Source organism: Anser anser (assembly GCF_964211835.1).
Source record: "Anser anser genome assembly, chromosome: 16".
NCBI classification, from domain to species: domain Eukaryota; kingdom Metazoa; phylum Chordata; class Aves; order Anseriformes; family Anatidae; genus Anser; species Anser anser.
Genome location: NC_139737.1, coordinates 14,346,625 through 14,359,789, shown reverse-complemented (window position 1 = coordinate 14,359,789; position 13,165 = coordinate 14,346,625). Strand labels below are relative to the sequence as shown.

The following is a 13,165-nucleotide window of genomic DNA, read 5'->3' as shown; positions in this document are numbered from 1 at the left end:
CATCTGTGCGCTGCGAGGCCCGCGGCTGGGTGGGCTCCGGCCAGGGGCACGCGGCCACCGGTGGCCGCTGCTGGCTTGGGACCCCAGCAGGGGGTGGGAATGGGGAACTTCAGCTGCCCCAAAGCTGCCTGTGCTGCGGGGGGTTTGTGTTCAAAGAACACCTCGCTCCCTTTTCAAACCCCGCTGCCCGGCTCAGAAGTAAAAGCAAAACGCGACACCAAAGTCAGGGGAAGACATCATCCAAAGGTCTGTAAGGACCTGCAGTTGCCGTCTCTGCTTTGCAGGGAACACACGGATGCTTGTAGGATGGGGAGGCCTGAAACCTTTCTGCTTTCCCCCCTCTACGCTGCGGCATTTCTGTTGTGCGCCGCTCGCAGCCTGGGCTGGAGCAGCAGCTCTTTCAATTAAATGCTTTGCATTTAATCCCCTTCCCTTGATTGACAGATAAAGAATACACGGCCTTTTCCTGGCTTAATTCTAAATGCTAATACAAAGATGATATTAAGAAAAACAACAGGAGAGATGTAAGAGACTGCCTTTCGACTGCTGAACGTGCCTTGGGCAGACGAAGCTGTACGTTCAGCCTCTTTTGTCCTGTCCCGATGCCATTTCAGCAGCGTTACTGTGTAACCGGATGAGAAAAAGGACCAATTTTTTCCATTTCTCTTGCGTTCACACTGCAACCCCCCACGCGGCCACCCCCACACACGTTCCCCATTGCCGAATTCAGACAGTTTTCAAACAAAGGGGGTCAGTGATGCACGCCAAGGACCCGGCCACAGCGATGGGACGAGGGCTCTGCTCGAAGCAGCCAGCGAGCCGCACTCCTGCCTCCTTCCCCCGGTGCCCAGTCCCCAGCGAACACCAGTACGATGTGCATAAAACCTGAGCCGGGATTTGAAAGGTGTGTGGCACGTGCGGAGCAGCTGCAGGGGATTAAGGGTGCCTTTTTCCTTCCCGTTCTGCCTCGGAGAGGATTTACCCCTCCTCCGCCAAACCCCAATGCACCGCGCTGCTCTCGGCACGGCACAAATCCTTGCAAAGACAAAACCAGGAGGGACTGGGGGAGCCGCTGGTCCCCCGTTCCTGGCAGCGGCAGGCTGTTACAGCACGGACACCTAGCCCGGGTTTCTCATGACCACCACGACCACGTCCCTCTGCGAGCAGTGGGACGGGGCGGGCTACCTCCAGCGCGCTCCCCCTCCAATGACAACAGAAGTCAGACCCCAATTTCAGCCACATCAGTTCTTTGCTTACAGGACAGGACAGACAGGGCCTGTGTCTGCAGCACTGCCATCGCTGCCACCCGCAGGCACCTCCCCGGCTGACCTAAGCAGGGGGAGCAGGAGAGGCGAGGCTCCCCCGGTCCCCTGGGGGTTAAGAGCTGAGCGCATCCTCTGCGCTGGGATTGCAGCAAGGCAAAGCACTCCTGTCTCCCAGTCTTAGCCAGGTCCAGCTGACCCCTGGAAGGCTTTTCGGCTCCCGACAAGGGGCTCTGCTTCCAGGGCAGAAAGCCCGGGCAGATGAAGGGCGCAGCTGGGTGAGCCACAGGTCTCGAGGAGGATAAAGGAGCTCTGCTCCTTCGGTGCTGCCAGCTTGGGGTGAGGGTGTTTCACAGCTACGGGGTCTCAAGGTCTTCCTGGGTCCAAATCGCTGAGAAACAGGTCAGGGAAATGAGATAATTTTTTGATTTTTTTTTAATTCAGTGAAAATGAGCCAGGGAAGTATTGGAGCTTGGATTAAGCTTTCTTGGAAGTGAAAACTAAAACCCTACAGGACCCAACACAGACCCTAGCCTTTGCTGTGGATTTTTAAGCCAGAGGTAAGTGCTTACAGCTCAAGCCCTCTCTTGCAAGCACTGCAAACCAGGGGCCTCATCCAGCACCCAAACCGAGCAGGGGCTGGGAGGGCACCGTGCCGGGGGGCTTCCTGGGGGCTCTAGCAGCGCTGCATGGCTGGTTCGAGCAAGGTGGGCTTCTGTTAAACACGGGGACTCTGGCACTGGGTAGGATGAGGCTTCTTTGTACAAACGTGTGTGCAAATGAGTGTTTTCTCTCCATTTTTACCTGTCCTCCCGGTTGCGATCCAGCGAGTAGAACTGCTTCCTGAGCCACCTGAAAGGAGAGGCACGAGGTCAGGCTCTGCCTGGCCGCAGATGCCGTAGGACGGCAGGTCAGTGGGATGAAGCCCCTCATACAGGAGCACCAGGTCACCGCGGCCCCGGGGGGGGGGAAGGAGACCTCATCGCCCAGCCCAGCAGCTGCGGACACCGCCGACCACGCGCTGCTGTACAGGTCTGACCCCAGCACGGCGCTCCAGGGTGGGAGCAGCACCGCAAGGGATGGAGAAGGGAAAATAACACAAGCACGGGACAGGGCCAAGCTCCCCACCTCTCAATCTGCAGCGGGGTGGCAGCCCTTAGGGTATCTGCCACCAGCCAGTTCAGCCCCTTGATCCACATGTTGACCTCCTCCTCGGATGTGGCTGCGGAAAGAAGGAAGAGGAGAAATGGGAGGAAGGGACACAGAGGCAGGTCACCAGCCCCTCTTGAGGCTACCCCCGATGTCTTGAATGCCTTCCTTCTTCCTTCACCCCCTCCCAACAGCTCCCACCCCTGCAGACGCTCTGGTGCGCTCCTCTCCCTGCCCAGCTCCTGCCCACCCCCCGGGACGTATGTGGCTGGCTGGACCCCGTGCCCCTGCACTCTTCCATGCCCCTCCTGAGAGCTGGGTGTCACCTCTGTCCCCGAGGAGCAATGCCCAGGCTGGGCTGGGTGACAGGGGCCAGCAGCTCCCGGGGAAGGTGTGCCAGCTCCTCCTCAGCCCCCCCGGCTCCCGCTGCAGCCTCCCCGAGGGCAGAAGGGCTGGCTCTGTCCCTGCGGGCTGCAGCACAAGCCAGAAGGCAGATGTGCCATGGACACTCAGGGGTCAGCACAACCCCCTACAGGGGTCTAAATGAGACCCAAGGGTGAGTACTGCTAGCTGAACACGGCAGATCCACCAGCTGAACTGCAGCGAGTGATTACGAGCCTGTCTTCCATACAAGAGGAAACTCGGCAGCACGAGGCTCTGCTCTTTCAGTAGCAAAGCGTAAGGCTGGGTGCTCCGAGTCCGGCTTACGTCACTGGACGAGATGTTTAGGAAAGCTGGGACCGAGGCGTCAGAGTCACCCCGTGCCGCCAGCAGCAGCCAGACACATCTCCTTGCTCAGGACTGCAGGGCAGGGACAAGCGAGCTCTTAGCCCTCCATGTGCATGGCTGAGGAAGCTCAGCTGACGAGCACTGACGTGCCAAGCTGAGATAAGAACACTACTGCAAGTTTCGAAGCAGGGTGTTCAGTTCATGTAACTTCTGGCTACACTGGGTGAATCAACTGACTTAACCAGAGCCTGGTTCAGTGCGTACCCGTCAGGGAACTGCTGTCACCTGCTTCCAAAGGCATCCCTTCAGCATGGCCAAAAAGGCATCTATGTGCCCGGGGACTTGTTCCAGCTCACCCTTGGAAGGATGCCTGGGAAGTCTGCGAAGGGCCTGCCCGCCCTGCCCAGGGGCTTTACCCAGTGCTTTACCTTGCAGGCTGAGGGTCTTCAGCCTGAACTCTGTGCCATAGAGGACAACGAAGCAGTGAGACTGGTCCGCTCGGAAACATGGATCCTCCTGGTACCGGTCAAAATCGCGCGAATTCTTTCCTGGGCGAATCTCTTTGATTTCACGAATGTCCACTATGAGACAAAGGGGAAAAAATAAGAGGTCAGTGAAGAGTTGAAATTCCCAAGAAGATGAGGCTCTGTAGATCCTAAATGCCACATCAGAGTAGAAGGAAGGGCATGGATTGTGCAGCTGGACTGCCCCCTGGTATGTGATGGCTGTGGCAGGAGGGTACCAAGCTCTCCACGGCTCAGCTCCAGCACCTGGGCTTCCCTGACCTCTTGGGTACCTGCCTCTACCACTCTCTTCGCATGCTTACGAGACCATGCGCACACAAGCCTGCGAGCACAGCCCCTTCATGCTGGTTCCCCAGAAAGCCTCCGAGCCAGCCCTGTCCCTGTTTGTCCCCGTGTCCCCAGGGAGGCTTCGGTATTTCACCCAGGCGCTCCCCAGTCGCGAGGAGCAGAGGGCAGAGCTCTGGTTCCTGCAGGTTCCTTCGCCCGTCAGCTTCACACCTCACTCTTTCTTCCTCTGCTCAACCTACGTCTGTGAACTGCAGGGGTTTTTGCCTTTACGAGAGTCACTTTGTTTTCTTTTTAAACAGGAGCCTTTCTGCTGGGGTGAAACCTCTGGGGGCACAGCCTTCTGCCCAGCTCAACGAAACCCTGCTTGCAGCCTCTGCGTCTTACAAACACCATGGGTTCAAGATCCACTCCTATCCAAATTCGATATTGAAACCTGAGTTGGTTCCTGGTTTAAACAACTCTGTGACCCCTCTTCTTCCCTTCTCCCTTTTCCCCCTAAATTATGGCTGCAGTTTCTGGCACCTTCCCCTGCCCCGACAGCTCTCCCATCTCTCGAGAGGTGACCCCCCGTCCCGCTCCAAGCGGTACCAGGACCCCTGGACCTGCTCTCATCTGTGTGAGTCCCACGGGCTTTATTTTAACAATTCCAGCTTCTCTTTGAGACCAAGGCTGCTGCAGAGTGGGCAGCACCAGCAGTGACACGGGGACAGCGCTGTCCTTTGGATATTCCCGAGGCCACGGGGCTGGTGTCGCAGCTCAACAGCTGTCCCCTGGAGCTCCCCCAAAGGTGACACGTTGGGCAGCAGTGCGACAGCAAGGAACATGGCCGGGAGGTGAGAACCAGGCTGGGCACAGCTACGGCTTCCCCAGCGCTCAAGGAGGAGGAGAGCAGCAGCTAACTCGCCCCGGCCACCGCGGCCGAGGGAATCTGCAGCGGGGTAGAGCGTGCCAGGATCTTAAACACGAGGTGAGCCAAAGGAGATGGAGGGATGCTGGGGAGAGAGTGCCTCAGCCTCCTCCCCAGAGGAAATTCTGGGAAAGGACGCTCATTACCATCAAACACAGAGAACACAGCAGCAGAAACAACAAAAAACCCCAAACCCAAGAATCTTTGCTTCCTGGAAAAAGAGTTTCTTAAATGCTCGGGGGAATCAAATAACAACAGTTCTGAGTCACGTTTCCAAAGCAGACGATGCTTCTGAGCAGTGTGGGATGGCGATTACTGCAAACCTGGCGTGTAATTCATCCCAATTAAACTCCACTTAGGGCAGTCACTGTGGATCGACTCGCCTTTCATTTCAATTTGCTCTAGTTTAGAGCTAGACAGAAACGCGACCTGCTCAGCAACCGCAGCAGAGGCTGGCAGCGCTGCACCGGCTCACGGGGGAAGGGGCCTGCTCCCAGCAAACCCCACAGCAAGCCGGGAGATGTGGCCTGGTGCTGGGGAGACTTGTCCCAGACCTTGTACAAGGAGCCTTGGGAACCTTTTTAAACCACTGCTGTTGAAGCAGTCACAGCAGCAGCCTTGGATGCTTGCTATAAAACCATTTTGTGCTGGCTTGTGCACTCTGCATGTGCACAAAAATATGTATAAAGAAGAGAATCCCACTGAAACCTTGTCAAGGGGTCTTTCACCCCTGGACAGGCTACACCACGCAGCACAGCGGTGTGCATCCAGACACGATCACAGCCCCCTCATTTCCTGATACAGAGACACCCCGTTTGGCCACTGCAACCAAGGACAAGTGCACAGAGAGATGCAGCTCCTTGGGCTGTGAAGGGCAGCTGAACAAGCTCCCTAAAACGAGCAGGGCTGTGCCTTTCTAAGGCATCACCTGCCCTTTAGAAACTGGCTGTCTGGAGGTTCAAACATTAGCCTGCCCCGTCGTAATCCATCCACGTGCTCACAACCTTAGCGGCATGACATGTTCCTCTATCGCTAGCATAAAAAAATGCATCACAGCTGCGGTCTTTGCCTCCATCACACGCACAGCAAAGGCTATTCCTGTCGGAGGATTTGACAAAAGCAGTGGGAAAGAGCTGGTTTTCATGGTAGGCGGTAACCACCAGCATGTGCTGTCTCTGCTATTTCGGCAGCCTCCTTCCAAGGGCCTAACCCCGCACCGTGCCGGCGCACCGCGGCGCTCTGACTCTGTCCCGCATCCGCCTCTCGCTGCAAAGTGCCCGCGGGGTTGTGAAGGTTGCGAGCTACCCTTACAAACCGCATCCCCAAAAATCCACACCAGGGAGAGCCCCCAGAGCAGACGGGGCACCCAACGAAGGCACAGGGGTGCGGGCTACTCCTGGGGTGCACTGCCGCGAGCACCATGCACGCAGGGGAGCAGGTAACGAGCTCCAGCCCACGCGTGCCTGCAGCTGCTTGCTCATCTCTCTCATCCTCCCAAACACGCCCGCGTGCGCCGGGGAGAAGGCGGTTCAGGGTTTGGTTTCTGCAGCTCGCACCTTGCCACGCAGCAGCACCATCATCCTCCTCCAGCCCCACTGCCTCGAGTGACTCAAACGCCTTCCCGGCCCCCTGCACCCTGGAAGGAAATGACTTCAGCAGGAGGCACAGCGAACACGGACGCCACCATCCCCAATATGCGAGGTGTCTCCACACCAGCTGTGCCCCTGCCAGGCTTCAAGCCCCCGGCACCAGCCTGGGACCAGCGGTCAGCTGGCAGTGGGGAGGGGAGGAAAGGCCGCCCCAGCTCTGCTTCAGCAGGGGGTGCAAGCCTACAAGCCACGTCTCACGTCTCCTCTTTCCCTCTGCTTGCACCAAAACCCCGTCCCACACACCCCAATGCCACGCTCCCCAGCCCTCCCCACCAGTGCCAAGGCCTGGCACCCTATTCCAGACACCAAACCAACCCCAGCCCATAAATATTTCCACCTCTGCTTGCGAGGGCCACAAGTAAAACACAGACACCTCAGCAAACACCAGCCACCCTCCGGAAGGCAAACAGGAAACCCAGAGCCTGCTGCCACCTCTCTCCATGCTCTTGCGAGCTTCGGCCACCCACTTTTCTTTTTATTGCCCCGAAGCTTGCCCTGACCACAACTGCTGTGGCAGGTGCCGGGGGCCACCGAGAAGAAGGTGGCTTCCTTGATGGCCACCATGCTCTTCCCTCTTGGGCTTCCCTCAAGGACAGACGGACAGGGAAGCTCGAGGTCCCACCGCACCGTGGGTCTGTGCTGGGAATGACCTACCAGGGATGCTGCCGAGGACTAGGGGAAGAGCATCTGGTGGGACCACATGTGCCAGGGCGGAGGAACAAGTGCCAGATAACCCTGGATAAACCCGCCAAAGAGAGGCAACCTGTCACCGGGGTGAACCACATCTCATCGCCCCGCTGTGGGACGGAGCAGCCACTGCAGAAAGCGGGCGCTGGTCTTCATCCCACGTGGACAGCAGCAGGACGAGGGAGAGAAAGCCTTGACCTCCACACGCCTTTTCAAAAAGGACACGGTCGCGTTTCTGGGCCAGCAGCCTTCCCTTCCGCAGGAGCAGGTTACACCAGAAAGAAAAAACTGGCCACAGACCCACCCCCTGCACCACTTAGGAAAAAAAAAAATTCCCCTCTGGTTACATGAAAGCCAGATCCACCCTTCAGCTGTTCACAACTGGAACTTCACCCAGGCCTCGCTTATAACCCGTGATGGAGCGGGCATTGTAACGCGTGAGGATAAGGACACCCTGCAACGGGCTCCAAGGGTTGCAAAATCTCCACCTCCAGAGGGTTTTTGGAAAGATGTCAGACTGATTAAAAAAGAAAAAAAAAAAAAACAAAAAAACAGGATTTAGGCAAGATTACCTTCCAGGATGGATTTGTCAGGGACAGCCTCCAAGCAAACACCCACCCACCCCCCTGGCAAGCACATCTGGGTGCAGCGTGGCTGCGTGGGGACCAACAGCGCAGGGAGAGCCGCACGCTCACTCTCACTGCAGCCTGACCTCAGCTGGCACAGGCTGATCCTGTCCTGCGGTGGCGGAGAAGCCTTTGGGCTTCTTCCTCCAGTACCAAGCCAGCAAGAAATGTCTTCATGCTTTTTGGCAGTGGACGTTGCCCCGAACACAATGATTATTTCTGGCCCTCCCATCACTCACAGGAGGGAGGTCCGGCACGCAGGGAAAGTGAGAAGTGAGGAAGATGGAAAAAAAAAAAAAAAGACCCGACTTGTACGTGTGTGTCGGGGCAGAAATCAGAGAAATCTATTACGTAACAGCACGGGGAATAAAATAAAGCAGTGGTATTTCCCTCAGAATACTTTGATAGGAGCCCACTGAACGTGCTGCTCGGGCTGGTGCTGGCTGCTGCAGAGGTTTGCAGCAGGAGGCTGGGCTGCCCTCGCCCTACCCAGGCTGCTTCTGGTGCGCTGTCTGCAACCGAATGCCACGCGGGGAGATGCAAGAATCCCACCGGGCTGCAGAGGAACGGTCAAGCGAGCACTAAGTGCTTTGCTGGAGCGGGGCCAGAGCCTCCAGCACCTCGCGGTCTGGAGCCAGGCGCCGTGCCCCGCAGCAGCCAGCGAGCCCCCTTCGTCTGCGAGGCTCCGCGTGAGCCCGTCCCGTGTCCACACGTGGATCCGTCCCTGCCAAAACGCAGCCACCTCAGGTGCCGGGGGTTGCACGATGCTGAAATCCTCCTGATGGCGTGTCTGCCGTGCACTGTGCCGCATCCAACGGGGATGATGCGGGCATCTTGCAGACAGCAACGATCTGAGCTTGAACCTGACTGGACCGCAGTCGTTACTAAGGCGGCTTTTACAAAACCGTGCTGCGCCCCTGGTGAACACCAGAAGCGGGCTACAATACCTAATATCCCATCCAAAAGAAAGCAGGAACCTCGCCGCATTAGAAACCTATCTCAGAGGGAAGAGCCGTGCATCTCTCATTAGTCCGGGTTTTCACAGTAACAGCTCAGCATTAGCTCCACAAGCTCTCCTTAATAGACAAGACGAAACCAGGCAGTGCAACGGTGAATTAACAGTGTCTGCGCACGGAGATGCAGCGCTGGGTTTCTGCACCCTCCTCCTGGCCACGCCGCGCTGCCATCAGTGCTTCCGTGCATCAGCTCTCAGGTTTCTGGAGGAATACGATCCCACAGCATTAGCAGATGGCTGCTCCAGCCAGAGAAACAATAAACCAGCTGGGGCCTCAAATCCGACCTGATGGCTCCTTTGCGGGTCTGAGGCGTCCACAGAAACCAAAAGAAAAGAAACGCCGGCACAGCAGAGCCCTGTGCCCCAGCAAGTCCCTGGTCCCTTCTGTGAACCGAAAACGGATGCGCTGCCATTTTAGTGAGGCACCCGAAAACCCTGCAAAAAGCTCTCTCACTGCCACTACTGCCCCAGGGAGGGACATGGCAGCCCTGGTGCTTGGGGGCCTGTTGGGTCCCACCGCTCTTGCTTCTGCAATGCACTTGCAGGAACCTCTCCGGTCTCAGGAGAAGATGCAGGTTAAGCTATTTTCCCCTCCAGACTTGGCTGGGTCGTGCCTCAGGTTGCTCCAGCAAGTCGGTACGTCTCACCCGCTACCCGCAGCAGCAACCTGCAGCGTTTGCTCTGAGCCGCTGAGCGTTGCTCTGAAGCGGTTGCTGCGATGGTTCTGCTGCAGAGGCAGCTGCATCCACAGAGCGCTTTGGCAGGGAGGATGCTCGGAACAAACAGCTCTGATGGGACACGGGAGTTCCCAGTCCGCCTGGATGGCTGCGAATAGCACGAACCCGGGGCCCAGATCCTGGCTGACCGCCGCTGGAGGGACGGGGCAGAGTGCTTCGTGGGATTCCCCCCCGGCAGCAGCTCCCCCAGCAGCGCAGGCAGCACGTGGGGGCCAACAGCTGCTCTGTGGGCACTGGGGCTTCCTGCCCTCGCCTCGAGCTGCCGCTGCCTCGGCTGCACCTCGGCATCACGTGTGCTGCGGCTTCTGAGCTCTGGTTGCTCCCCCTCCCTGTGCCCAACCCCCCCCGAAATCCTTATCGTGGGCAGCGGAAGTGACAAGGAGATGCGCAGGGGACTTGGAGGTGCTTCGTAGAATGGCTTGGGTTGGAAGGGACCTTAGAGATCACCTAGTTCTAACGCCACCATAGGCAGGGATGCCACCCACTAGATGAGACTGGCCAAGGCCCCATCCAGCCTGGCCTTGAACACCTCCAGGGATGGGGCATCCACAGCTTCTCTGGGAAGCTTGTGCCAGTGCCTCACCACCCTTACAGTGAAAAATTTCTTCTTAACGTTTAGTCTAAGTCTATCCTCTTTTAGTTTAAGACCATTCCCCCTTGTCCTATCATTATCTACCCAAGTAAGTCCTCCATCCTTTTTATAAGCCCCCTTTAAGTATTGAAAGGCTCCAATGAGGTCTCCCCAGAGCCTTCTCTTCCCCAGGCTGAATATCCCCAGCTCTCTCTCTCTCAGCCTTCACAGCTCTGCAGCCATGCGGTCTGGAGCAGGACACGAGGAACTGCCCGCCTGTCCTCCCTCCTGGGTGCTGTGGGCTGGAGCAGGGAGGCAAAGGTTGTGCCAGGGCACCACCCTGTCCCTACAGAGCAGCTCCCACCTCTCCCAGGCAGCCCCTGCCTTGCTGCTCCACCAGCTTCGGCATCATGCAGGCGACCTTCAAGGTCTCACAAACATCCTCCTGCTGCTAGCAGCAGAGGTGGCTGGGGGCTGACAACTGCCTATCCTGCATCATCAGCACATCTCTCCAGATTACTCTCAGCTGCAAGAAGGCATGTGTTAAAAAAAACCCCAAAGCTGGTCCCCCAAGTGAGCAAAGCAGGATGCCGCTATCTCGCGATCTCTGCCCACAGCCCAGCAGAGCGGGGATGTAAAGGCTGGCAGTTTCCACTGTGCCTGTCTCAGCCTCCGAGGGCCGGCTTCACGCTCGGGAGCTGCCTCCCTGCCCTGCAGAGCAGGCCACGTCCCCAGCACCGCCATATGGCCGAGCAGGGCACTGCCTCTCACGCCAGGTAGCGTCCAGTTCTGGCGGGGTGCTCCAGCCCCTTCCTCAGCCTCTGCTGCAGTCCCCTGGGCAGCACCCGTGGGGACAGGCCACAGGAACCTCAGCCCTCAGCGCCTCCCGCTGTGCTACACACATGGCAGCACTGTGCCCATCCCTGAGCCGAGGAGGCCAAGAAACCACAGCAGCAAGTAAAGCAGGGGAGCGAACATGGCACACCAGCCCTGAGACATAGCCACTTGTTTCTGCCACAGCCCGGGCCCCTGACGAAGCACCAGGAGCCCACAGATCTGCAGGCAGCAGTTCCCCAAATCCTTCCGTGCCTCATGAGCCTCTGGGACCTCGGGGTGGAGACATCCCCTCAGTGACTACTGGTGACAGCACACCCAGCCCACACCTTGTCCCTGGCCAGCAGGGCACGCCTCAGGAAACGCCAAGGACAGGGCAAATCTATCGGATAAGCTCCCCCCGGGCGCCCTCCCACCAGCCACCGTTGTGCAGTTTGAGGTCTCTCTCTGCAATTTCCTTGTCGGTCTCCAGCGGGGTGCAGGCACCCCACTTCAGGACAGCCACCACGAGCAGGGCTGAGCCCCAGGCAGCAGGACTAGCCTTGCAGAACACAAATGCGGAGTCACAGCTCACGAGGCAGAACCCCCCCAGCCCGGTGCCTGCGTTGGGGACACACAACTTGTCCCTGTCGGACACTGGTGGTGTCAGGAAGGCAGCGGCAGGGCCCTGCTCCCCTCCCGCCCATGGGGAGGAGGCAGCTGGATGGCATCCCTTGCTCTGGGGCTGCTCCTGGGCCCTCTCTTGTTTTCCACAGAAATTATATCCAGGGGAGCTGGGGGTGTTGTGCCAGGATCACTGGCTGGTGCTGAAGCCAAAGCTGGGTGTCCATGGTGGCCAGGCCTGCTCCCCAGCACACACAAGGCCAGCACCATGAAAGCCCCCAGACTTCTTGCACCCGCACCATGCAGGGTGTGGGAGCGTGTGTGTCCATCCCAAACAGCAACACCAGCCAGGCTGAGCCCTGGGTTTGGCCTGCCTGGACACTGCTTTAAAAAACACATCCCTTCTCCTGATAAATTACAGCCGGCGGCAGCCCTCAGTCACCGGCCTGCTCCGTTTGAGAGGCAGAAGCTTCCACTGACTCACATGGAAAGAGGAAGCTCCGCAGCGGTGCTGCCGGATGGCTGGCAGGGCCGGGACAGCTCCACGAGCCGCCCCAAGGTGACCTTCTCCTGCCTGGTATCGAGGACTCCGTCCCCTCAGCCCTGCCCCGGCTAGGAGCGTAACGGCCTTACAGGAAGGCAATAAAAGGGGGGGAGGATGGGGGAGGCTGAAGAGCTCCTCCAGCCTCCCTCCCTCCCTGCGGAGCGGACGTGCAGTGGTAACCAGATCCGAAAGGTACCGCAGAGGACGCAGGCGGATCGATGGAGGCGAGGCACCTGACATGGCACCGCGCCTGCGAGGCAAGGGGCCAGGCGGCATCTCCACGTCCCTCCTGGAGCTTAAAGCGATGCTTTAAGACACCCCCCACGCCTCCCTCCCCCCCACTGCCAGCACAGCCCTCAGCACCATACACGAGGGGAACAGGATGGGGCTGAGAGCACAGAGCGAGCAGGGAGGATGGGCAGGCCTCACGCCGCTGCCGGCATGGCAGGCCCAGCTGGGAGCCATGGTGGAGCTGGGTGCCCGACAGCAGCACGCGCTCGTTGCAGCTCTCTGCGGGGTTTTATGTTCTTGGCTCTTGTGCCCACAGCGTCACGGCTCACCACAAGGCAAACGGAGACAAGAGTGACCACAGGCTGTCCCCAGGACGGGGCGGGCACAGAGGTGAGGAGTGGAAACAGAAGACTTGTCACACTCCCAGCAAATGCCAGCGACGCTCAGATGCCATGACTCACTTTTCATCCATCCCACCCCTCGACGCAATTGAGTTTCCGTGACAGTAACTTCACAGCAAAGATGACTGCTACCCGGAACACTAAATGAGCACCAACGAGGTGGCTTATTCCTGTCGCTGCAAGTGCTTGAGCTCCTCAGTGCCGGAGTAAAATTGGGAAGGAGAGAATAACATAAAGATCCTGCCTGGTGCTGAGTCACTTGCGGCCACTGGAGCAGCCTGGCACCAGGGCACAGCACCATCCAAGCACCAGGCAGACATGTCCCAGGACGAGGCGCTACCTTCAGTTCACGTGGAAGAAGCAGGAGCTCTTGGTGCTGGTCTTCACGGCCTCACAGCCAGGCTCTGC

The 13,165-nt window shown here is 58.5% G+C and overlaps 1 protein-coding gene across 4 annotated transcripts in view; it reads right to left on the bottom strand.

The window, feature by feature from the left end:
- Positions 1–13,165, bottom strand: part of PLCG1 (phospholipase C gamma 1) — a 41,222-nt gene that overhangs the window by 18,806 nt on the left and 9,251 nt on the right. For all 4 annotated transcript variants that reach the window (XM_083801646.1, XM_083801648.1, XM_083801647.1 and 1 more), the window contains exons 2-4: positions 3,569–3,721; positions 2,391–2,484; positions 2,067–2,114 (exon numbers count right to left, since the gene is read on the bottom strand). In XM_083801646.1, the coding sequence (XP_083657772.1) occupies positions 2,067–2,114; positions 2,391–2,484; positions 3,569–3,721 (295 nt within the window). The remainder of the gene's footprint in view (positions 1–2,066; positions 2,115–2,390; positions 2,485–3,568; positions 3,722–13,165) is intronic.